This window comes from Otolemur garnettii, unplaced genomic scaffold (assembly GCF_000181295.1).
Source record: "Otolemur garnettii isolate 467f Iridium unplaced genomic scaffold, OtoGar3 scaffold00019, whole genome shotgun sequence".
NCBI lineage: Eukaryota > Metazoa > Chordata > Mammalia > Primates > Galagidae > Otolemur > Otolemur garnettii.
In genome coordinates this window covers 18729126-18753745 of record NW_003852414.1, presented here as the reverse complement: position 1 = coordinate 18753745, position 24620 = coordinate 18729126, and the positions used below count along the sequence as shown (strand labels likewise).

General features: G+C 47.5%; 1 protein-coding gene across 1 annotated transcript in view; it reads right to left on the bottom strand.

The window, feature by feature from the left end:
• BEND7 (BEN domain containing 7) overlaps positions 1–24620 on the bottom strand; it is an 81477-nt gene that overhangs the window by 52667 nt on the left and 4190 nt on the right. Inside the window, exon 3 of the mRNA XM_023511433.1 lies at positions 1255–1557. Within this exon, the coding sequence (XP_023367201.1) occupies positions 1255–1557 (303 nt within the window). The remainder of the gene's footprint in view (positions 1–1254; positions 1558–24620) is intronic.

Sequence of the window (24620 nt, the reverse complement as noted above, 5' to 3'; positions counted from 1 at the left end):
CTGGCCATTTTTTGGTTGCAGCCATCATTGTTGTTTGGCGGGTCCGGGCTGGGGATTCGAACCCGCCACCTTAGGTGTATGTGGCTGGCGCCTTAGCCGCCTGAGCCACAGGCGCCGAGCCAAGAAATAGTTTTCATTGCAAATGAAGCAAGTTATAAAATGGGGATCATTTGTTCAGTACTAGAACAGGCGGCTGAAGCCGAGGTGTGGGGGTCTGGGATACGGGGTTACCAGCCTTCCCTTTACCTGGGACTCTGGTGATAACAAGAAAAGCCAAGGAGCAAGCAAGAGGACGTATTAACAAGGTCCCGTCTGACCAGGACGGGAGCGTCCTGGTCACAGGGAGCCCTAATGTTCAGCCTCTAGTGATGGTAACATCTGTATTCAGGCAAATGACAGCTTCAAGCTCTTTTTCTTCTTCTTTTTTTTTTTTTTTTTTTTGTAGAGATAGAGTCTCATTTTATTGCCCTCGGTAGAGTGCCGTGGCATCACAGCTCACAGCAACCTCCAACTCCAGGGCCCAGGCGATTCTCTTGCCTCAGCCTCCTGAGTAGCTGGGACTCAACGCCTGCCACAACACCCAGCCATTTTTTTGCTGCAGTTTGGCCGGGGCTGGGTTTAAACCCGCCGCCCTTGTATATGGGGTCGGCGCCCTACCCACTGAGACACAGGTGCCGCCTGACAGCTTCAACTTCTTAAAGAGTTGAAATCTCTACTAGGAAATCGTCATTGATAACACTGAAAGCTCCCCCAGTGTTTCCCGATTCTCCATTCTGTTCTTTTTTTAATACTCTTCAACTTTTTCATTTATGTCTTCCCTGCCTTTTAAAAGAAGGTGAATAAGGGAGGGTTTAGGCTGGGTGTGGTGGCTCACACCTATAATCCCAGCACGTTGGAAATCTGAGGCAGGAGGATCACTTGAGGCCAGGAGTTCAAGATCAGCCTGGGCAATATAGCAAGACCCCACATATCTATAAAAAATAAAAAAATTAGCTGGGTGTGGCTGTGTGCGCCTATAGTCCCAGGAGGGATCTGAGGCAGGAGGATTACTTGAGCCTAGGAAGTGGAGGCTACAGTGAGCTGTCATCACTGCATCCAGTTTGGGTGACAGAATGAGACCCTGTCTCACAACCACACACACAAGTAGGGAAGGGTTTAATAAATTGAACTCAAAGAACATATTGAATATTTAGAAATGAAACATGCCAGTACAACCCCCCACAAGGGCATCTGAATGTCTGATGATGATCCTACCATTGGAGCTTGCAGAGGGGTGGGGCTGGCTCTGGAAGGTTCTAGAACGGGTGCCGTACTGCCCTGAGAACTGCCCGCTTTGGGGCGGTAGCTCGTTCCATGCACCACGTGTGGACGGGTGGAGGCTCGGGGGCGTCTCAGCGGACGAGTTCAGACGTGGAGGCCAGACCAAGTCCACGTCCTGGGGCTCTTCTTTTAGCTTCTCTCCTTCTTTGCCAACTCGCTGGTATATCCTCCCAGCACTGTCATTCAGCAATCTTCTCATTCCTGTAATTTGTTTTTTAATTTCCATGCTTTCATCTCCTAATGGAAACAGAGCCAAAGTTAGCACTGTAAAATTAGCAAAAGAGAAAAATAGTCGCTTACTTTCAAAAAAGAAAAAAAGAAGGAAAAAAATCCACCCTTCTCTGGAAATGGGAAAGATTACTGATTTTATAAACTTAAATAATCCATAAAAGCAAAGTAGGAAAACCGGCTATGGTGTGAAGAAACCATTTCCCTGGTGCATGTTGGGAAGAAGCCAACCCTTTTCCTGGTGCATGCCATCTTAATCTTGTTCCGGTCACCTCTCCGATCATAAAAGAAGTTTCTTCAGTGTGTGTCGGCAGGGGTACACTTACAATTCCCTCTTTAGAAGCAACTTCTAAGTGAGGATGTCATAAGAAAACAGGCTGAGACGGAGGACCCAGGAGAGGCCTGGGAGGCCGAACTCCTCTGCTCTGACCTGCCACAGCCACCCCTTGTCATGGAAACCCTGCCTGGACTTGTCTGCTGGCTTCAGCAGGCAGGGGAAGATGAGCAAGAAGGCACGGGATTCCCTGGGATTCAGGGGTTTTTGAGAATGGGCTGGGTGGCATACCAGCAGGGTGGCACATTGCTCTATCACCTTCAGAGAGAATGGCCTAGGGGACAGAGATGTACCAAGTGTCAGTGTGGCAAGAAGAAGGGCTTTGTGGCTCGGCGCCTATAGCTCAACTGGCTAAGGCGCCAGCCACGTACACCTAAGGTGGTGGGTTCGAATCCCCAGCCCGGACCCGCCAAACAACAATGACGGCTGCAACCAAAAAATAGCCGGGCGTTGTGGCGGGCGCCTGTGGTCCCAGCTACTTGGGAGGCGGAGGCAGGAGACTCGCTTGAGCCCAGGAGTTGGAGGTTGCTGTGAGCTGTAATGCCACGGCACTCTGCCCAGGGGGATAGCTTGAGGCTCTGTCTCAAAAAAAAAAAAAAAAAAAAAAAGAAGAAGGGCTTTGTCTTCTCAGTGCTCTGACTCAATCACGTCAGCCCAGTGATGTCAAGAGGTCCCTGCCCACTCCAGGTGACTGGCCGCAGGAGCACCAGACAAGCAAACTGCAACCTCCCCTCTGCCCTCCTCCCAGGCCAAGCCCACCTCCCTGGGCCCGCCCACGCCAAACCCGCTGCACCTCCTTCCCGGCACAACTACTCAACCAAGGGCGAGAGGTGAGAGGCCCCTCTGAACCCCACCTCGCCTGCACTGATTTCTTTCTTTAAAATTCTTTTTCCTTCGGTGTAAGGAAGGAAAAACCAAGTATTTCTCTACTGCATTGGGGGTACGTAAATATTACTTAAAGATGAAAAACTGTACAGATATAAAATGCTTTCTATTAATGAAAAATATTACTTAAAGGTGACTATGAAATTACATAGTACAGGACTATAAACACACTCACGCAGTCACTCTACTGAATGCCTAAAATTTAGACGATGAGAAAAAGAGAAGGCCACAGAACGTATCTATTAGGAAGAATAGCCTCTGAAAATAAATACAGCACATTTAACATAATGATGTTTTAAGGCACTCTGATCATATGACCCAGATTTCTGTACAGAACTGGTAACTGCACAATAACCTAGGTATTTTGTGTGGTCTACTTAGGCATTTAGCTTATTAATTACATACATATTACAATACTAAATAGGAAAATTTATATACTACTTTAAAATAAGTATCTTCAAATTTAAAAAATGGTAATAAAAATATTAATTCAGTCTTTAATATTGAACATGAGTGAACACCTACGGTGCATCGTACAAGGGTACATGTGACATTTACTAGGTATAGAATATAAATGTCTTCACACAATAACTAAGAAAATGCCGTGAAGACTATGTTAACCAGTTTGATGAAAACATTTCAAATTATATATAAAACCAGCACATTGTACTCTATGATTGCATTAATGTACACAGCTATGATTTAATAAAAAATGGTAATAAAAATATTAATTCAGTCTTTAATATCGAACATAGGTAAACACAGAGATAACACAGATTTCTGAATTTATATTTCGATGTGTTGGCATATGCTTGAGAGAAATATTTGTATTTGCAACAAAACTATTTCTACTTTAAAACCCTGTGAAAATTACAATAAAGAAACAATAAATCATGTTCTAGATTTTACGAGAATGAATGACCAGGTGTGATTTAGATAACCCAGAGTGAGCAAAACCTGCAACTTCCTCAAGGTGTGTCTGAACGGGTGTGTCTGGAAGGGCTCCCAGAGGAACTGAGAAGGATAAACCCACAGGCAAACGTGGTGTTAATTTCAGCATCCAGACAGGTACATTCTGGCTAGTTAACAGCACTTTTGGGGCCAGAGGAAGTGTCCTTCCTGTGCCATTTCCACCCTCTACCCTCTTGATGAGGCTGGTCACCCCTGCATCCGAGGCTGCAGGCAGACTGGTCTCTACTGGCTCTGGCTGGTGGCTGCCTTCTGCCTCCCACCTCCTGTGTGGCTCCCTGCAAAGAGCCACCACAGCCCAGCCCAGTGGAAGCGGGCAGCCACCTGGCTCTGGAGTCAGTGCCTACTGGGTTCTCCACCTAAGCCTGGCACATTCCAGAGAAAGGCATGTCAGATGTTCCACTTCTGCTCCACAGATAGGATTGTAGGATAAAGTGCTATCATAGGGAAAGGAAAAAGTCACGAGAAATCTGGAACCTTCTAAGGGCAAATCTGCTTATGACCTTGGCTTCAGAGTTCTAGGATTAAGCCTATAAACACTACGGGAGTGAAAATGCGACCTGAGTTCTGCGTAACTTTACTGATATTTTCCCGCTGACAACCAGAACCTTCCACTGCAGGTGGAGGTGAGGAGAGGAGGTGACAGTGTGAGGAGATTCTGGTGGGAAGCTGCCCTACGACTTTCAGAGATGTGCCTTCCAAAGGCTAAACAGAACAAAACAAGGGAACAGCAACAACAACGTCAGGACAAGGCCGGTGGGGGCACAAAGGAGGAAGGAATGGTGCTGAGGAGGAGGACCGCAGAAGGCCGGGGCAGGTGGACACCCTCACAACGCACTCACGCCCTCCCTCGCTGCGGGGCATCTGAAAGGACAGAAAAATGACCCTGCAGTAACTGCAGATTCTGCTCCAAGAGGAAGGCTGGGGGAGGTGGGGGGCTTCTTAGGGGAGACCACGAGCTTTCAGGAGTGGCACCTACCCCCAGCAGCAGCAGCAGGGAGGTGACTGCCCTTGTGGGGCCACCTGGGTGGGGGAGGTCCTGGGGCTCCGTTGAGGAGAGGGAACTGGGAGATGACAGGCTTTGGCAGAGAGAGGACAGACGGGGCAGAGGACCAGAAATGAAGCCTCCGAGAGCATGCGGGCATGGCACGGGGACACCAGAGATAGGTGCTCGGGAGGCTGAGACTCCCTTCTTCCTGCACTGCCTTCCTACTGGAGGGCAGACGGGTCACGCAGTGTGTTCAGACTTCAGTTTCCTGAACTATATCATGAACAGGACACAGGCCTTTTCACAGTCACTAAGGCGTCGACCAAGCTCCCGATGCCTCCAGAAGGTGCACGTGCCTTTTAGAAGGGGTGGGGGTTCTTCTAACCCAATGGAGCCCAGGTTCTTGATTTTAAAAGAAAGTGGTGGAAAGTAAGAGCCCGAGACTGGAAGCCTTAGGCGAGTCTATCTTCCTAGTTCTAATGGATCAATGCCTTCTCCACATGGACACCAGGAAAGGGAAGGAGTGACCCTTCTCTACAGAAATAGGGTTCCCTAAGGAAACCTGTACATTTTCCTAATTTATTTCAAAGTCTACCTTACATCTTCACGCATGCTCAACTTCAAGAGGCTCAGTCTTTTTAGGAAAAACTGATAAACCTTTAACAAAATGGGTCCATGCCATGTGGCTGGCTTCTTAGTAAAATAACCGTAACCTAAATCCTTTTGAGAGTTCAGTGGCTATACTTGTTGGACAAAGTCTCAAAAGGAGCGGGGGCTGAATTCTGCCTCTCTCTAGATTTCAAGGTTCTACTAGATCCCTGTCCTTTACATACAAATGTGTATGACACCTGGCCTTGCGGGCAGCACAGGAGTCACCGCTTGGCGTCTCCTTCCACTTGGCCAGGTGAGCAGGACACACCACACAAACACGACTGTGTTAATCAGGTTAAAGGAGACGATGTCTCGCTCATACACAGCGTGGGGAGTGCTGTAACTTACGTAGCATTGCTATTCCCGAAGCCACGTTCCACCTGGACACGGCTTCCAGTTCTGCATCGCCCATCTCCGCTCCCCAGTGTGGTCGATCCAGATAACTTCTGTAAACAGCCACTCCCTGGGGGCTACTTCCCCAGGGGACAGCCGGATGCAGCCTGTGTGGCCCTCACACCTGTGAGGACTGTGAAGATACGCCACAGTGACCATCTCTTGGTCACCGGGTGGCCGACTGGGTTTTAAAACTCCCCAGGGGAAACCTGCCTGGATAACACCCTGGATCCGACAATGGCACCAGCCCACGGTCCCTCTTTCCTTCTCCCCGCCTGCCTCTGGACCTGTGTGGGGTCCCCCAGTATGCCTATGCACACCTGTGAGGTCTGTAAGTATTCAAAACCCTAACCCCCTTCACAATATGGTGTGTCATCGGAGTCCCAGTCCGACCCCTGACTGCAAGGCCACCCCAGAGGGTCTCCTGCCTGGGCTCTTTTGTCCAGGCCTCTGGGGCTGCGGAGGACAGTCGCTGGAGACTTTCGTTCCCAACAGGGAGGCTGCAGGCAAACATGGCAAGTCCACTGTGCCTTCTCACTATGGAAACTCAGGAAGAACAGTCACCATGTCCGAGCCTACGAATGAACCAGTGACGACATGCAGCAGGCATTCCATAATCCTTTTTAAGTAATTGAAAGAAATGGCTTATCAAAAACCAAACGAAATCCAGTAGAATTAAACACAACACTAAACAACATAATAGCAAGGAGTGAAAAGGCACCAGAAATAAACTATTTTACAAACATCAAGTGCTTCGTAAGCCTCAGAGATACAAAGATCAATGGGTACAAACTGAAGGTCCCCCCGCAAAATCTCTCAACCTCTTTTTACCAAATCCCTTTATATCGATGTTGCTCCCCCACATGGTCCTGACCTCCCCAGCTATTAACCTCTTCTGTGTGCTCTGGTCTGCAGCCCTCCCTTCTGCGGATGGCTCTCTCTGCTTCCCGCCTAGAGCGGACACCGGCTCCTCCCTGAGCACCTGACGAGCTGCAGGGTTGTCCGTTCTTCATCCCCACGCAGGTGGGGAAGGAGGCGTTGTCTTTCTTCTGGCTCCCCAAACATCGCTCTCTGGCCACTAAAGGCAGCTCACAGAACAGCACCAGCTCCCCTATCCCAAGCAGCAGCTCCACATGCAGGAGTTCGGGGCTCACACGGGATGTGGCAGGTGATGGAGCTGAAGGTCTCACGTGTGAGAAGGAAGAAGAGTTTATACTGGAAACTGCGGGGTTATTACGCCGGGAGATTTTAAATTCATGATCTCTTTTAAATGAAAACAACTTTGGCATAATGATGGTGAAACTGGTTTGGGTTGAGAAACCAGACAGAGCAGTGCTGTGGAAGGCTCTGTGAATGGTGCCAAGTCCATGCCAGCACGTAGGGGTGGCAGAGGAGAGAGAAGATGGACAGAGATGGGGAGAAGTTAAATCTATGGGCTGGGTGATTAACCCCATGTGGGGCCTCTGGCCTGACTGACTGTGTGGACCCTAATACAGGTCAGAGAACTGGAGATGGACGGCTGCAGGGGAGTCTGCACGCGGTGAGTCTAAGTAAAGAAAATGTAGACTATTGGCAGGCGATGGGGATGCAGCTGTGGGCACAGGAGGCCGACGACATGGCTGTGCTCCCCACCACCACTGGAGGATGTCCATAAGCAGGCTGGCCCGCTGCACGGAGTGAGCCCTAGGGTATCCCTGGTGATTTAGGGGGAAGAGGACGCCTTACAGAGAGTTCCTAGGTCTCCTGTTAATCTAGCTGGTAGAGCTAGTGACAGTCACACAAACACTAAAGGAGATATGACTTCACTTGTTTCCAAGCTGGCAAAGTGAGTCAAACCTGTCCCTTGGTCGGAACCCACTCCACCCTCTCCTGACTCAGTCTCAAACCTGTCGCCCAGAGGTGCCGTGCAGGACGACTGACCTCAGCAGAATCTTAGAGTGGGTCCAGCCTCCTACACTTAGTTTGGTCAGGCTCTTACTACACTATAGTGTCCAGTTTTATTCTATTTTAAAGAGGGCTTTGAGAAACTCAAGGAAATAATGAAAAAGCCAACGAAAAAGATTTTTAAAACCAGGGAAGTTAAGAAATAAACTGCTACGGAGTGAATTATCTTCAAAGATACCCTGGGGTATCATGAGGACACTGCTCTTTATTAACGAGCAAGACGGACTGAAAGTGCAGCGTCCAGGCTAAAGGTCAGAGGCCCCGCAGGGCCGGCCCTCCCGCAGGTGAAGGCGAGGACAGGGCAGACCTGTGTGCGGACAGGTGGTATCACCAAGGCTTCTCTGAGGGGCCAGAAAGTTCTGGAACTGGAGAGTGGTAATGGTTGCACAGCGCCATGAATGTACTTGAAGAAAAATAAAGACTGCTTTATAAATCCTTGTGTTTTTTAGGCGACGACATGTTAAAATAAGTAGGAAAAAGTTGAGTTTATCTATGAGAAAGAACAAGATGACGAGGCCTATACTATATGGTCCAAAATATTTCCCCTTCAAAACCCATGAGGTTGTCCTGGAGCCATAGTGCAGGGACAGAGTGATGGCATGTGGGGTGAGGGCGGCAGGAGGGAGCGGTGTGGGCTTTGGGCTGTGGTGCAGGCTTCCTGGCCACAACCTGAGCAGGTGAGCTCGAGGGGAAGAAATCTGACGTGGACCCTGCTCCCAGAGCACCTGGTGCTGGCATCTCAGTCCAGCTCTGTATTAGCATGCAGGTGCCATGAGGGTCCCAATGGCAGCCTGTGGGGACAACAGGCACATTCACCAGGGACACATAAGGCTGGGATCCTAGCTCAGCAGCAGTCTAGGGGACAGCGTGATAACTTTCCAAGTGAGTCCTTTTTTCACATGCAACCTAAAGCGGAACCCCCTCAAAATAAAGTAGAGCTCTACTGAGGATTGTGCCAGAACCCAGATTCCTGAAGGAGTCATTGGGGGGACAATCAAGAGCCCCAGGGCCTTCACATGGCACAGTCTGATGTCACTGTGAAGGAGAGAGGCAGAGGATGGCCACAGAGTCATTTAACTGGTTGAGCCAAATACCACGAAGAGGAGCCTCTGGATGGCATGTGTCCCCACATCTGAGCTGTGAACTGAGAACTATGCAGTGTGACCTAAGTGTGACACTCAAAATCTAAAGGACGAAGTCCTTCGAATCCAGCTAGATACTATCAGACTCCATTTAATAAATATTTATTGTAGGGTGGTGCCTGGAGGTGCTGGGTTCAAACCTGGCCCTGGCCAAAAACTGTCCCCCCTAAAAAATAATAAAATATTGTTCTACTACTAAATATGAGAGATTAACACCCAGTCTCTTGGCTTCAGGAATCTACGGCCTGGCCTGGGAGACAGAGGGATGTACCACTAACTCTGAGAGGACAACGGCCCACTTCTGACAAAGGGGCAGGTGTGACTGGGACGGGGCAGCCACAGACAGGACAGGTGCCGGAGGGAATGCTATGGACCCAGGCTGGAAAATAGGGCTTGAAGAGAAAGGACAAAAAAGGGCTTGAGACGGGTGTAAGAACCAAAAGGAGCAAAGAAACACTAGGATGTGACTCAAGAACAGCTGTCATGGGGGGGCTGCTTCCCAGACTTCTCCCTCAGGGAACACTGACCGCCAAGGGAGAGCAGCTCCCCGTGAGAAGCCAGGCCAGTCCTAGGAGGGGAAGAAGGAACAAGCCGTTTTCTTTGATGTCTTTATGCTTTGTCTTAAAAGTACATGTAAATATTAACCTACACTCTCCTTGTGTCTGTGTTTGATTTTAAAACAGTTATCCACCCACCGCGATGTGTAGCTCCCTCCGGCTCCTGGGACAACAACGCCAGGCTCTCCCAGCTCCACAGCTGCCCACTGGAAAAGTGCAGGCCAGCGGGAGGGGGACTGCGCGGGGACCCCAAGTCAGGCTTTTACATGACTCCAGCCACACTTCCTAGGAATACACTTCCAGCGGCTGGGATTCACCAGATAAAGCGAGGAAATCAATAAATGCCTTAGAAATGGTGTGACAAGCGTCTCAGGAGCAAAGGGGAGGAGGAGGCTATTCCAGACTGGGAGGCCTCTAGCCGGAGTCCTGTAGACGGTGAGATGTGAGAGGTGCCAGTGTCCCCACGGGCACTCTCGGGGGGAGCAAAGAGAAAACAGCCTCCCACAGAGCCTGGGAGCAGAGCAAGGCACAGAGGGCAGCCGCAGATACGCGGACTTAGCTGGAGCCGAGGTGAATGGGGCGAAGTGAGACACGGAAGGACCTGGATGCCTGACTTCATCCTGAAAGTGACAGGAAATCAGCACAGGTTTCCCTAACAGTGTGACATGGCACAGTTACAACTACCCAATTCAGAGAGTCTCTCTGCTCACCTCTCCCCAAATGCTCTTCCAGCAGAGAAAACCAAGTTTTATTTTATAGTAAGTACAGCACGCCCTCCCCGTTCCTCTGATGAGTGAGGGCATCCATCATTAAATGACTAGGTGTGAAACCCCCCCTTCACGTAATATTCTAGAATAACCAAGTTAAAACCCCCAATACATGGAAGAGGTCATAAACCAAAACAGAAGACAGCCAATACTAATAGTGAAAAAATAGGCAAAGGACACAAACCTGAAATTCACAAAGGAAAAAAATGGTCAATAAACATTTTAAACCTCTCATCTCTCTAATAATTAAAATAAAAATGAATATGAAATTCTTTGTCTGTAATTTAATTATAAATCTTTAAAGCCCATTTTTAGTGAAGGTATACAGTTACAGTCACACTCATATGCTGCTGGTAGAGATGTGATTTGGCAAAAGCTTTCTGAAGCAGACTCTGACCATGCCACTTAAAAACATTTATCCTACAGAAATATTCCAACAAGCACCTGTGAGTAGTCCCTGCAGCATCACTTTCCAAAGGGAACAGTGGGAATAGTGCAAACATATATCAACAGAGCACTGGATAAATGAACTATGGCTTATCAGCAGAATGAAGGTATGGGTCATCACTTCACACCTGCAAAGACCACAGCAGACCCTGACGTACTGGAGGTATGTGTGAGACAAACCAGAACTCCAGGTGGCTGAGAAGCAGGGCCTGAGTCCGCCTGGTTCAAACTGTGCACTCAGTATGAATGAAATAAAGATTCAGTTAAGCAAAAAAAGTTGCAACATATCACACAGCGTAAATTCATTTCCTTCTTTTGTAATACATACACACATATGCGCGTGCACATACACACACACACACTTCGCATGCCTCTATCATTAACAGGTCATCACTAGAGAGTGTGATTGAGATAGGACCTTTTTTTTTCTTTTTTTTTAAGAGACAGAGTCTCACTAGGTCGCCCTTGGTAGAGTGCCTTTGCGTCATAGCTCATAGCAACCTCAAACTCTTGGGCTAAAGTGATTCTTTTGCCTCAGCCTCCTAAGTAGCTCGGACTACAGGCACCTGCCACAACGCCTGGCTATTTTCTTGTTGTAGTTCTCATTGTTGTTTAGCTGGCCCGGGCCAGGTTCAAACCTGCCGGCTCTCGTGTATGTGGCCGGCGCCTTAACCACTGCGCTATAGGTGCTGAGCCAGGGATAGGATCTTTTACTTTTTTTCTTTACATCTTATTTTCAACTTTATAAATTTTAATTTCAAAAATGATTTTGAAATGAAGATGTGTTCACTTTTTTAAAGGAAAAACAATCTAGAAGAATTATTAATATTTGCACTCTTTCCCCTGTGGTGCTCTGGGGCTGAGTACACGGAAGACAGGGAGCTGGTGCAAACTGCATCAGTGAGACAGATGACCAGCAGTGGCAGCTCTGAGCAGCAAATCCTGGACGAAGCTGGGTGGGAATAACCAAGAGGCAGCCAGAGGCAGCAGCAAAAGGGGGGGAAGAAAGGCAGCACTGGGCGCGGGGTGGTCTGCAGCCCTTGGAATACATGCCTACAATCACTTTCTCACGAAACGCATTACAAGTGATGGATTTTAAAAAGGAATTTGTAAGCGTTTAGAGAAAAGAGTATTCAAGCTCCCTCTAATGGAGCGCTGACTAGGATAGTCCCTCTGGCAAGTGTCCCGCCCACATTTAATCCTGAGAGGGAGCCGAGCAGATCTCAGGAGCAAACGGCGGCTGTGAGATTGGAGCTTGGCTCCAGATGCCCGGGGCTCCTGGGTCCCAGCACTTTGATGCTCTTCTAAGCTGCTTAAGGAACCAGCGGAACAGCAGAGGGGATAGGCAAGGGTGTCCAGGCAGCCGTCACGCACGGCACAGAGCTGTTTGAACTAGCCAGCATGTAACCACCCAGCCACAACATTAGCACACATGGTGGGAATAAGGAAGTCAGTGGACCAAGCCATCTTTATGGATCCCGACCTAGCTGTGCTGCTCCAAACAGAGAATGAGCCTTAGACATTTCCTTTTAAATTGGAAACTTGGGAGGCTGAGGCAGGAGGGTCGCTTGAGCCCAGGAGTTCAAGGGTACAGGGAGCTGGGATCATGCCTATGAAAAGCCATTGCATTCCAGCAACACAGCAAGACTCTGTCCCTTAAAAAGAAAAATAGAAAAACAAACAAAAAACTGAAAATGTGGCTCATGTGAATCCTGCTATTTCTGTAAAAGCCAAAGATTAAAACCTCAGAAAAGTGGAATAAGAATTTACTTGTGCTCAAGAGTCTATATAACAAGAATCTTTAAAGGCTGACAATATAACGAGATTGTAGATTAACAGCTACTTCTGAATTCCTATAGTAATATAACCAAAAGCTTGCCTTCATTCCGCAAGAGATAAGATGTTCATAATTTGTTTTTTGGAAAAGAGACACCCTTTCTCAATATAATTTGAAATGCTTATCCTCTTCTGTTGTACAGAAAACTTCTAAGAGCCCTAATACAGAAATGCAAATCTCCCCTCCTTCCCGGATGCTAATTTACATATCTACACCATGGATCAGGTAAGTCTGAACAAGATTAAGTACTGTCTATATTACATTTCCTTAGCCATTTAATTTTTAAAAACATTGTGAGTTAACATGCTACCATTTTCGATGTAAATAATACCAATGATGATGAAAAATGTATCACATTTGCAATGCTTTTTTCATCCAAGGATCTCAAAGCACTTGGATAACTTTGGGCCCCGTGGCATCCTTCCCTGAGTAAGGCTAGTGGGAATTCTCCAGGGCTAAGGGAACAGAAGTATAAAGCTTCCAAACTTTTCTGACCATCATTCGCAAGAAGAAATATATTTTCTATAATGGTCTAGAACACATATTCAGATATATGCACGTGACTGCAACAGAAGTCTCACACACGTATTTCTCCCGCATGCAGTGCACCCTGATATCTTCTATTCTATTTTTTTCTTCTTTTTAGTGTTATCATTACAGTTAGCATCGGTAACAATCCACTACATTGATATCATGACCTGCTTATAGGCCACATTCACCAGCGTGCCAAACGCTGCCTTCCATGTCCATGTTTTCGGACCCTGGCCTAGGAAGACATTTGCCCTTCACACTCTTTTTGGATCCACCAACCCTCTCTCCTGGCTCCAGGGACCATCTATATGTGAGGACTCCAGCCCAGACCCCACTTCCGTGCTCCAGACCCATTTATCTGATTGCCTACTGCATAGTCTCACACGGGGATCTCAAAAACAACCTTAAAATCAAGTCTAAAAATCTATTTTATCTCAACTATCCCCTAGCCTTGGTAAATAGCGCCAACTTAGCTGTTTAAACCGGAGACTTGGGAGTCATCCCATAGCCCATCGAGTACCACGTCCTGCTTCCTGTAACTTCCAAATTACTCCAGAATCTTTCCCCTTCTGTCCACTACCACCCTATTCCCATTGTCACTTAATGGGGTTGCTGCCAAAGGCCTCCAGTATTGCTCCCCTAGTCTATATTCTACCCTAAAGCTAGGGTGATCTTCAAGATAGCACATCGGATTTCAATTGCATGCCTCCATGGGGCACCAGTAACCTTAGGACAGAGCCCGGCTCCCTAGCAGGGCTCAGAGGCCTCCATGCCTGGCTCCAGCCCAGCTCTCCAGCGTGGCTCTAACGTCTTCTCCTACGGCAGTGGTTTTCAACCTTTCTAATGCCGTGACCCTTTAATACAGTTCCTCGTATTGTAGTGACCCCCAACCATAAAATTATGCTCTACAGTTTGGCTACACATTACAATCACCTGGGCAACTTTTAAAATACCAGTGCCCAGGCCTTGCTTCAGAACAGTTCCATTGGAAGCTGAGCAGCTTTAGCCCTAAGGAAGGCCTTCCAGAATGGGTGTGGTGGCTCATGCCTAGAATCCTAGCACTCTGGGAGGCCCAGGAGAGTCTAATTTTTTTTTTTTCGAGACAGAGCCTCAAGCTGTCACCCTGGGTAGAGTGCTGTGGCATCACAGCTCACAGCAATCTTCAACTCCTGGGCTCAAACGAGTCTCCTGCTTCAGCCTCCCAAGTAGCTAGGACCACAGGTGCCCGCCACAACACCTGGCTATTTTTTTGGTTGCAGCCATCATTGTTGTTTGGCGGCCCAGGCTGGATTCGAACCCGCCAGCTTAGGTGTATGTGGCTGGTGCCTTAACCACTTGAGCCATAGGCGCTGTGCCAAGAGAGCCTAATATTTGTGCTCAGGAGTTGGAGACTAGCCTGAGCAAGGGTGAGAGCCTGTCTCTAAAAACTAGTTGGGCGTTGCAGTGGGCATGTGTAGTCCCACCTACTCAGGAGGCTAAGGTAAGAGGATCATTTGAGCTCAAGAGTTTGAGGTTACTGTGAGCTATGATGCCACAGCACTCTAGCCGGGGTAAGAGAGTGAGACTCTGATTCAAAAATAAACAAACAGGAAGGCCTTCCAGTTCCCAGGAGTGTGCTCAGCGGCTGGTCCCTCTTCCTCCTCAGCCCCAGCCCTATCAGTCAGTCAATGCCCTTTAGCTTCAAGGGCATTTTCTCAGGGGTAATTTTCTTACCATAATACCCAGACCCAGGAGGACCCTCTTCTGTATCCCTGTGGAATCCTTAATTTTCCTTATCTCAACCTTGTGGGTTGTAACATCTTCTAACCTGGCACTGGTGGCTACTCAATAAATATCAACAAAACGAATATAAAAATAAATAAGTTCTAATAACAGATATGATGGGAAGACAGTTCAGGAAAGCTGAAGAAAAAACAGTACTCCTGATGTGCAAGGGATAGACACACATCTGTGGCATTTGTGGCAGAATCTCTTCTCCTCTCGGGGGTGGTGGCAAGTAGAGGCCACATGGGCCCAAATTCCATTCTGCCACCTTCCTCTGAAAGCTTTCCCAAGGAACAGGTCTCATCTTCACTTTCTTTCTTTTTAAGAGACTAGAGTCTCACTTTGTCGCTGTCGGTAGAGTTCCGTGGCATCACCGCTCGCAGCAACCTCCAGCTCTTGGGCTTAGGTGATTTTCCTGCCTCGGCCTCCCAAGTAGCTGGGACTACAGGTGCCGCCACAATGCCCGGCTATTTTTTGTTGCAGTTTGGCAGGGGCTGGGTTTGAACCCGCCACCCTTGGTATATGGGGCCAGCGCCCTACTCACTGAGCCACAGGGGCCACCTAATCTTCACTTTCTTCCTAGTGCATCAAAGATGCCACACAGGGATTTCAGTTCCCCACACTAGACACATGAGAGGACTAAGCTGCTTGCCCAGAAGACCAAAGTAAAACAAGGGAAGTGGGTTCGGATCTGAGCCACCTGGCCCCCCGGAGCTCCGGCACCAGGCTGTCCCTCTCAGAGCAGAGTGACAGACAGGTATGCTGAACTTGCAGAGAAATGCTAACCCTAACCCCCCTGCAGCAGCCCCTCACCATATTTCACACAGTGCGTATCAAGGTACCCATTAAAGTCTTGCTAGTAATCGAAAAAATTATATATGTGCAATGAGAATGAGTTAACGTTAGCAGAAGAACTTTCACTTTTGCATCTCCTGGCTTCCTGCTTTTAAGTCATACTGTAACCTTGCATTTTTTTTGTGGGGTTCTTTACGTTTTATTTGTAGGTGTGAAGCTGCGTTTGAGGTATAATCCCATTAACCACACAAGCAACTTCATAGTCTATTATGTTGCATCAACTTTTTTCTGTAAAAATAAATTGTTAAGGATATTGTTCCTGGAACAGAATAAATTCTTGGAATTACTGAGTAACTTATGTACTGTACCACTGTTCCAAGAACACATTACTTATTTTATCATGACAAAGTAAAGTTATTAATCTTCTGGCTTCCATCTCAACAATGAGAAATGCCGTGTGATCCACAGACACCTGCAATGCCTTTCAGTTCAACTTTATATCATCCATAAACATCTCTGTTTTGGACACCTCATCCAAACAAATGCTCTCAGAATACACCATGTAGCATCCAATTTTATGACACTGTAAAAGTTCCTGGCTGTTAATTACAGAGACAAATGTCTCATCACACATTCAGTTACCAGATAGCATAATTAGTTTTCTTCATTAACCTTTCAGATGTAAAATTTGATTCCAAGTAAAAAACACTGTAAAACCCTTGGAATCCAAATAACATAGTATATTTGTACATGTTTGGAAAAAAAAATGTAGTACTACGAAAACAATTTTATGGATTCTCATTTACAAGGATATTGATTGTCTGGAAAAAATAAAAAGAGAATCTGTCTAAACTTCGTAATGACTTTTGAATATATTATCAAATATGCAGGTCATAAGTTGTCTTTTGTACAGAAGGAGGCACAGGAACCTGCCCACGAACAGACTGTGGCCTTTGATCCCTCTCTCCGGGCTGTGTCATGCGCTGCTGTGCTGGTTCTGCACGGCCTCTCGTCTGTCCCCCTCCACACTGGCAGCTGCCAGACAGTGGCTGAGGAAGGTGTGTTCAGTCAATGGCAATGGAATAGTTTTTCCATTCAAAACTGTCTATACAATGACTGATCCCACAACTCTGGCCTGCTCAGGACCATGCTGTAGCTCAGACATGTAGGCGTTTGGGGTCGTCATGATGTCCAGACAGGGTGCCCTGACACTGATGTATATTCATGCTACCAACATTTCGAGGGTGGGAGGGAGACCTCAAGGGCGGTATGGGACGATCGTGCACAAGGAAACTATCTCAACTCAACAAACTGTCCCCCAATAAGCTAATTGGTGGCAATTACATTTTAATTTAATATCATGTTTTAGCATGGTATACTTTCTTTTTTGTTTTTGAGACCCTGAGTCTCAGTTGGTAAAGCGCCATGGTGTCATCATAGCTCACAGCCGTCTTAAACACCTAGGTTCAAGTGATCTTCCTGCCTCAGCCTCCCATGTAGCTGAGACAATGCCTGGCTATCTTTTCTATTCTTAGTAGAGATGGGGTCTTGCTCTTGTTCAGGCTGGTCTTGCACTCCTGAGCTCAAGCAATCCACCTGCCTCAGATTACAGGTGTGAGCCACCGTGCCCAACTCGCGTTTATTCATTTCTTCAAAGATAGTTATTAAGGCTCTTCTCTGTGCCAAGCATTGTTTATTAGTAATACAATAAACAGTTAAAACCCAAGTCTTGCCATGAAGGAATTTAAGCTAACGCTGGAAGGACCAGCGTAAAGGATCATGGAGACGAGGGTAGCAGACATCACTATAGGCAGAGACCAGCAGAGATGTGCCAGGGTCACTGGGATACAGATTCCAGGGGCCAGTCTGCGAGGTGGGGGGAGGCTGGCTGCACACAGGAGCACAGAAATGTGTTCTGCTTCACAGTTTGCCTTTACAAAGGAGTACTGCCACTAACCCAATAATGCAGACTGTCAGTTTCCACTGTCAGTGGGGACACAGTCTGCTCCTGATGTGTGAGATCCCGCTGGCTACTAAGCAGGATGGATACATTTCACCACCTGAGCCAGGGCAGGAGCTCAGAGGTAAAAGAGCTGGATAGCAAAGTTCCAAATTGGCTGCTCTCACCACTTCACATTAAATTTAAAATCGGATTCCCCTTTCTTTCATTGCGTGAGCATTTACTGAGGTCTGCTGCGTGACCAGCAGAGTGCTAGGCAGTGGGATACAGGGTGTACCCTCGGGGAGCTGACAGCCTAGTGGGAGGGACACACCAGTAACGTCTGTGCCCTGCTGTAGATGTGCACAGCACGCTGGGGAGGGGAGGGGACGGGGGATCAGGGAAGACCAACTGGAGGAAACACACCAGCCTGGAGTCTCAGGTAGCAGAGAGGCAGGCCAAGAGGGAGGACGGGCAGGTGTGGAGTTCCAGGCAAGGGGTGGTGGGCACAAGCACCGGGAAGCAGGGCTGCTGCGGAATGACCAGGTGTGTGCTGACCGTGCATGGGAGGCAAGAGAGAGGGGTCAGGAACAAGCAGGGGGAAGCAGACAGGTGGTGGTTCACATAGGGCCTTAGCTGCCATCTTGAGGAGTGTGAGTCTCCGGCTGAAAGTATCAGATGGTAAAGACTTTGGGGCATTCAAGTTGCACACAGTACTCTAAGGCACCCAGGACAGCCCCTGGGTCTGTGATCACCACAGGCTGGGGCTTCAGCCCTTCCCTAGTCTGGCCCCCTGTCCCCATAGATGCATTCCTGGCCCCCGTCACTTTCTCTCCAATAATCTACTACTTATAGGAACAGACTTCACGTGTCACGCCCGGGTCTATTTTGAGATGCACAACACACTGCTCTGAAATCCTTCTTTTACCTTATAGATGTCCATATGATTTTCTTCCATTATTTTTATTCCAGTAAAATCAAACGCCCATGGGAACCAGGGAGGTTCCATCTCCTGAGATTCTGCCTTGCGTGGAGATTGTTTTTTCCATTTGTAACAACCTGGTCATGACCATGGAGCAAAAGTAGAACATGATGATGTAACACACTTTCCACTTACAAGGCAGTTGCTGAGAACAGACAGAGGCAGCTGGTCCTCCAGACAGATGCTGCCCCACACAGGCCGGGCCGTGCTGAGCTGGCTGCAGGCTGCACCTGGGCCCTGCTCGCCCCTGGCTGGGCACCCTGGGCAGGGCAACTCGGGCCACTGTGTGCAAGGGCCCTGCTCCCCCAGAAACGTGACAGTTGCTAAGGGTTATTGTTGGTGTTGCTTAATGTATGGTTTTGTGTTTTTAAATTAAGGTAGAAAAATGTGCTTCATGAGGAATCTTGAGAAGAGACAGCATCGGCATCAGCTTATGGCCAGGTCAATACTCTCTCAGGCACCTTTATAAAGCAGGGCCAGTGTCACGGCAGAACAAGGAACAAGCAGAACAGGTGACTTTTCAGTTTTGGTTTTCAACCTGTCTCTGGCTTTCACATGTGACTTCTTCTTGGTCTCTTTTAGACTTGAGAAAGAAGTTGCATCTCACAAATCAATATTACAAATCCCAAATTCTACGCTAGTTTAGTACATTACAAAAGCTTCTTCAAACTAAGTGAGGTGTATCTCAGTCAGTTTGGCTCACCAAATGTCTCCAGAATCTCAACACAGTAGTATATTTTATGACAAATCTTCAGGGTCCTATACAACAACGTCCAATATATTCGTGCCTTTACGTAACAGATGTCTGAGCACCTATCAGCTGAGGACCCATTATAGATACAGCACCGGGCTAGGTGCTCCCGAAAATCCAAAGAAGAATTCAGGTCACACTTGCCCTCTAGGATCTGACAATTTACATTAGGGGAGATTAGCAGAGCCCTGCAAACAAACAACCACAACTGAATGTGGAAACTGCCAGTGCTGGGGGAAGATCTGCAGGCTGACTAGGAGCACGAGAAACCACACAGAAAAACAAGGAAACATCAGGCAGTCCGTCATAGAAAGTGCCAGAAAAGAGCAATGCTAGTATTCGGTACCCAAGCGTTCGGTAAAAAAGATAATTTCTAATTTGGAAGGCGAAGGGAGAAGGGGATAACAAAAACAAGAATACTGTGTTTTTCGGTTTGAAAGAGTGTTTAACCATATAGGATTTGCTATCCTGCTGCAGGATAATCTGATGAGGTGGTCAGGGCCAACATTATCACTCTGCTATAGAAAATAAGGAAAATTCCTCAGGAGTTGGTCCAAGGCATTACAGCTCCAGCCTGAGATTCAAGGCAAGGTTTTCTTACTTAAATCTCACTGTTTGTCACTATGCTGTCCAGGGGTGTCCAACCGGAAGCCCGCAGGCTGCATGCTGGTTATGTGAAGACTTTTCTGCTTACCGGTGGTAGCAGTAGATACTATAAAAATTAAGCACAGATTTTTTTTTTTCTCCTCAGCTTTTGTTTTTGTGCTTAAGGTGTGGTCTAAGACAACTCTCCTTCCAAAATGTTGGACGACCCTACAAGGACACATACTGCAAAGGCTTCTGGCTGTGGTTGTATCTGAAGTACTAGGAAGAATCTGGAACGGGCTGAGATGCAGCCAGAGACTGGCCTGGTGAAAGGGCAGAGGAGAAGGGAAGACACATTCATTCCGAGGGGAGATGAGACCGTGGGACGAAGCACGTGTCTTCATGAGGGCAGAGCGGGAGGCAGGCTGCAAAGGCAGCCAGAAACAGAAAGAACGGGAGGGGCAGCAGAACGGGCCACTCCCGCCCAGGTGGCCTGGCCAAGCCGTGGCCAGACCACGTCCAAATCCAGGTTCTCGTCTGCCAGTTCTGTGACCTCAGGCAAATGAACATCTCTAAAGGCTCATTTTTTCTCATCTACAAGTAGAAAACCTTCTTGGAGCTGGTGTGAGGTGGAATCAGACAGGATGAAGCACAGGCAGTGCTCAGCACATGGGAGATAGCGAACAAACCTTTGCTCCCTCTCCCCCAGTACTGCCCGGGTGACGCTCCTGCCCACCCCTTCACAATCTAGAGGTCCTACTTTGAAAGTTACAGATAGGGAGATACAGATTCAGGAAGGTTGGACTGTGTATAACGAGCTCTCAGTGAAGGGATATAAACTTGACTCTGGAATCCTTGAGAAGGCAGCTGCAGGCACCGTGCAGGGGAGAGGACGAGGGGGTGCGTATTAAGACCAGCCCATGTGGTCTGATGGGCAGAGGTGGGGCCAGGACTTGAAGCAGCTGTAACACAGTGAACTGACGGCAGGGACTTGACTTGAAAGTGTGGTCACCTACTGGTGACGGGGTGGCCCTGGGAAAATCACTTTCACCTCTTGAGCTTAGCTTCCCACTTGTAAAACCTGAGTTAGTCGCAACACCAAACTCCCGGTGTAGCTGGAATAGGGACTAAATGAAAAAGACTTAGACAGCCCAACTACAAATACCTCTTACACTTCAAGTAACAATAGGGACTAAGAGAATGACTAAGTTTGCACCCACAGCTGCTGAAACACACTTCTATAAAACACTGGAAGAAGAGTTGTCTTAGGCCACACACTAATGAAAGCTAATTAGCAAATAAAAAAAAAAAAGGTCCGTGAATATGTTTTGTAATAGCCAATATTACAGATAAGCAAAAGGCCTCACAAAATCAGCACACGGCCCATGGGCTGTAAGTTGGACACCCTGTTCTAAACTTGGACTTTGCTTGCAATTGTTTTTGAAGCATTTTCTGGACCCATAGTATCGTTAGACTTATTTTGGGTGCTGTATCAAACTCCAGAAGCCATTGAGACCAGGACACCCTAATATTCCGGAGAGGCCTGCAGAGGAATACATGTAAGGTCTCCGGGTCTCCTCAACCTTCTTCTGAGCAGCTCTGCTCCCCCTGATCTGCTGGGCATGCTGATCTCCACAGGAGTGCACTCAGCTCAGCAGGTCACGTGGCTAAGGGCACGGTTCTGGAAATGGCACCCCCTGGCTCACAGCCTGGCCCTGCCACCGAGTAACTCTGTCAGCTCCTCTAATGCTCCATCCATAAAGAGGGACTAACACCACCTTTCTCGGGACAATTAATGGGATAACAGGTACAAAGTCCTCAGATAGTGCCTGGCACGGGCAAGCTCTGGCTCAGTGATACCTGCTATTCCTGGCCACATTCCTACCCCAAAGAGACACTCCTAGCTTTCTGTCCCCTTCACTCCACCACCAAAAAAGGAGAGAACTGCTGTGAAAGAGAATAGGGACACAAGGACTCAGCAGGGCCAGCGGCTGAGAGAGGCGCTCCCGGGAGGAGGAACAGAGGTGAATAATACGTGAGAATGACTTTTCCTTTCTGAAAAACAGAATTTGGGGGCTCTTCCTTTCCCTCCTCTTGCCATGTTGGCCCTTCATTTTATCTGAGGGCGCATCTCACTCCTGTGGCAACACCTCAGTGCCTCCTTCCTTTTGGGAGGAAAGGTCCAGCTTCCCCGCCCTTCGTGACCAAACAAGAAGGGGAGGACGCAGGCACTTGACTCTAGGTGAAGGCCCCCACTGGCCCCCTTTTATACACAGACCTGCCCATTTCTCCAGGGAGGAGAACCATATTACGAGTTGGGGGCTGACTCCCTAACTTGCAAAAGTGTGAGTCCTCTTTGTGGAGATTCTGAGGATCCTAATGGGGGCAGCTGTCATCAAGAAAGCCACCAAAAAGAGATTCTAAATTCAGAGCTCTCCACCCTGCTCAGCCGGCAAGGCAACCACCCAGCGTGCTTCACCTGCTGAGGCTGTGGACTGGGCTGAAGGTCGAAAAGAGTAACTAGAACAGGGCTTGGCACACAGGTGACTGGGGTGCAATAAATATTTGTCTGATGAATAAATGAATGGGACAGAATGCTGGAAAAAATAAACCTGTTTCCAGTATGATAGGAAATCTCAACCCAAATCCAATCCGTACAAGTAGACTTGATTTAATATCTGTATGAATTAATTATTGTTACGAATGAATTAACCATCCCACTAAAATACTCTATAAAAGTGTGCTGCACCAGCTAAGGTCCCCTCCAAGCATGGTACCTTAGCCAGGAAGCCTGGGTTCACTCCAGCTCATGCTAATCACAAGCTTAACTCCGAGCTGTGGTTTCCATTATTATGGGAACAATGATGTCTGCCCTAACTACCTCACAGGTATACTGTAAAATCCTGAGAAAACAGATGTGAAAGCGTTTTCTAAACTATCAAGTGCAACACTCAAAGTCTCACTATAATATATTATCATTCCCCCAGGACTTGCTCACTCTACCCACCTAGAATCTTCTCCAACCCCCTTTGCCTGTGCAAATCTTTCCCGTAGTTCAAGGTCTAGGCTTTGCAGAGCTCTCCAGGTTACCAACTTTGCACCTGCTGTTGCCCTGATGGTTCGCGTAGAGAGGCAGTGCGGGGGGCGGGGGGGTGTTCAAACCAGGCAGACCTGCACTGGGCCCCCACCTGTAGCACCCAGTCCTTGAGAGACGTTTGGTGGGGTACCTTAACCTTTCTCACCTCGTCTACACTCTGAGGAGGATGATAATTCACACAGATTTGCTGTGAGGAGCGAAGTGCTCAATTCAGTGCCTTGCACAGTTATGCTCAAACAACCATAGCTGTCATGATCACTGATTTAAAAAAAAATTTTTTTTTTTTTCGTAGAGACAGAATCTCATCACCTTGTTCAGGCTAGACTCCAAGTGTTGGCCTCAAATGACCCTCCTGCCTCAGCCTCCCAAAGTGCTGGGGTGAGCCGCCGTGCCCTGACGAGTGCTGTGTCCTGCTCCTTAGTCATTTCCTATCTCCCTCCCAACTGGGTTTTAATTCTTGAGAGCAGGGCCCCCTTCCTATGCATTTCTGCGACCATCCCTGACCTTACTTTCATTCTAGAAAAGTGCTGAGTTCATAGTATTTTCACAAAATGACACTCATTGAATTCATTAAAATGAATTGTTTTCCTCCCAACAGTGCTCAAATCTTTATTGTAGTCCCATCTCGGCCAGCTTGAGAAAGTCAACGCCCACAGGGTAAAGTAACCTCTTTTGACCCTATTATCAAATTAAAAATGTGTGAGGAATTCCCAAAGCACTTAGCCAAGCCACTCGTACTCCTGAGCTGCCCTGTCATGCTGGATATGCTACAGGAGTTAAGAGCCTAAAAATATTCCAGAGACTTGATGGGGGAACCTCCACCAAATTCTGGAATACTCTCTTCCTAGAACATAAACTTTAGTCTTATAAAGCAGATAGTATCAAAGATAACACGGATGTCTGAACGGAGAAAATCCTACGTAACAAATCTCAGGACCTCGTGTTTGTATTTCATTATAGTGACACAGGTCTTGCATTTTGGAACCAAACTCCTGGCCTTATAAGCATCACAAATGTTTCTACACCCTAATAAGTAATATATTATGGACAGACTCTAGCAATTTACAAAATAAATATGATTTAAATCTATGTTTTGAGAAGTCTAACTATAACCTTGTTAACCCCAAAATTCTTATTTTCACATCTCATCCGGTAACTATTCCCAATTGTTCTAGAAATCACATTGGTGTACTCATTTCCACCACTTTTTTTTTTTTTTTTAACTGACCTAGAGATCACAAAATAAAAATATTCTTTGGGAACCAACCCTATCAGACTGTCCCCAGAATAGGCGAAAGGCTGAAAAATAACCCCTAGGATGTGTCCAGGCTGTTCAGTCTTTTGTCTCTTAATGCTGAAGGCCACCTTGGCCATTTTGAAAGTGTACCCCAAACCTGGTCTTTCAGTGGTTTTCTAGTATTATCTTCAACTTGGACTAGGAAAAAGGAACGCAGCAATGCTGCCACCTTGGACACCCCACCATTTTCCTGAATCCTGAGCACCAGCACCCTCCTCATCTTCAGCTTAGCCTCTCATCCTCAAAATTCATTTCGCTCCATAGCGTCCTTACTCCTTTCCCAGTATACAGCAGAAAGACGGGGAACGATGGCTTCATCGGAGAATTAAATCAAGGACGTGCTATTCCTTTGCATGGTATATGTGGATTTTCCACTAACAGGCAGATTCTCTATTTCTTTTTTTTTTTTTTTTTTTT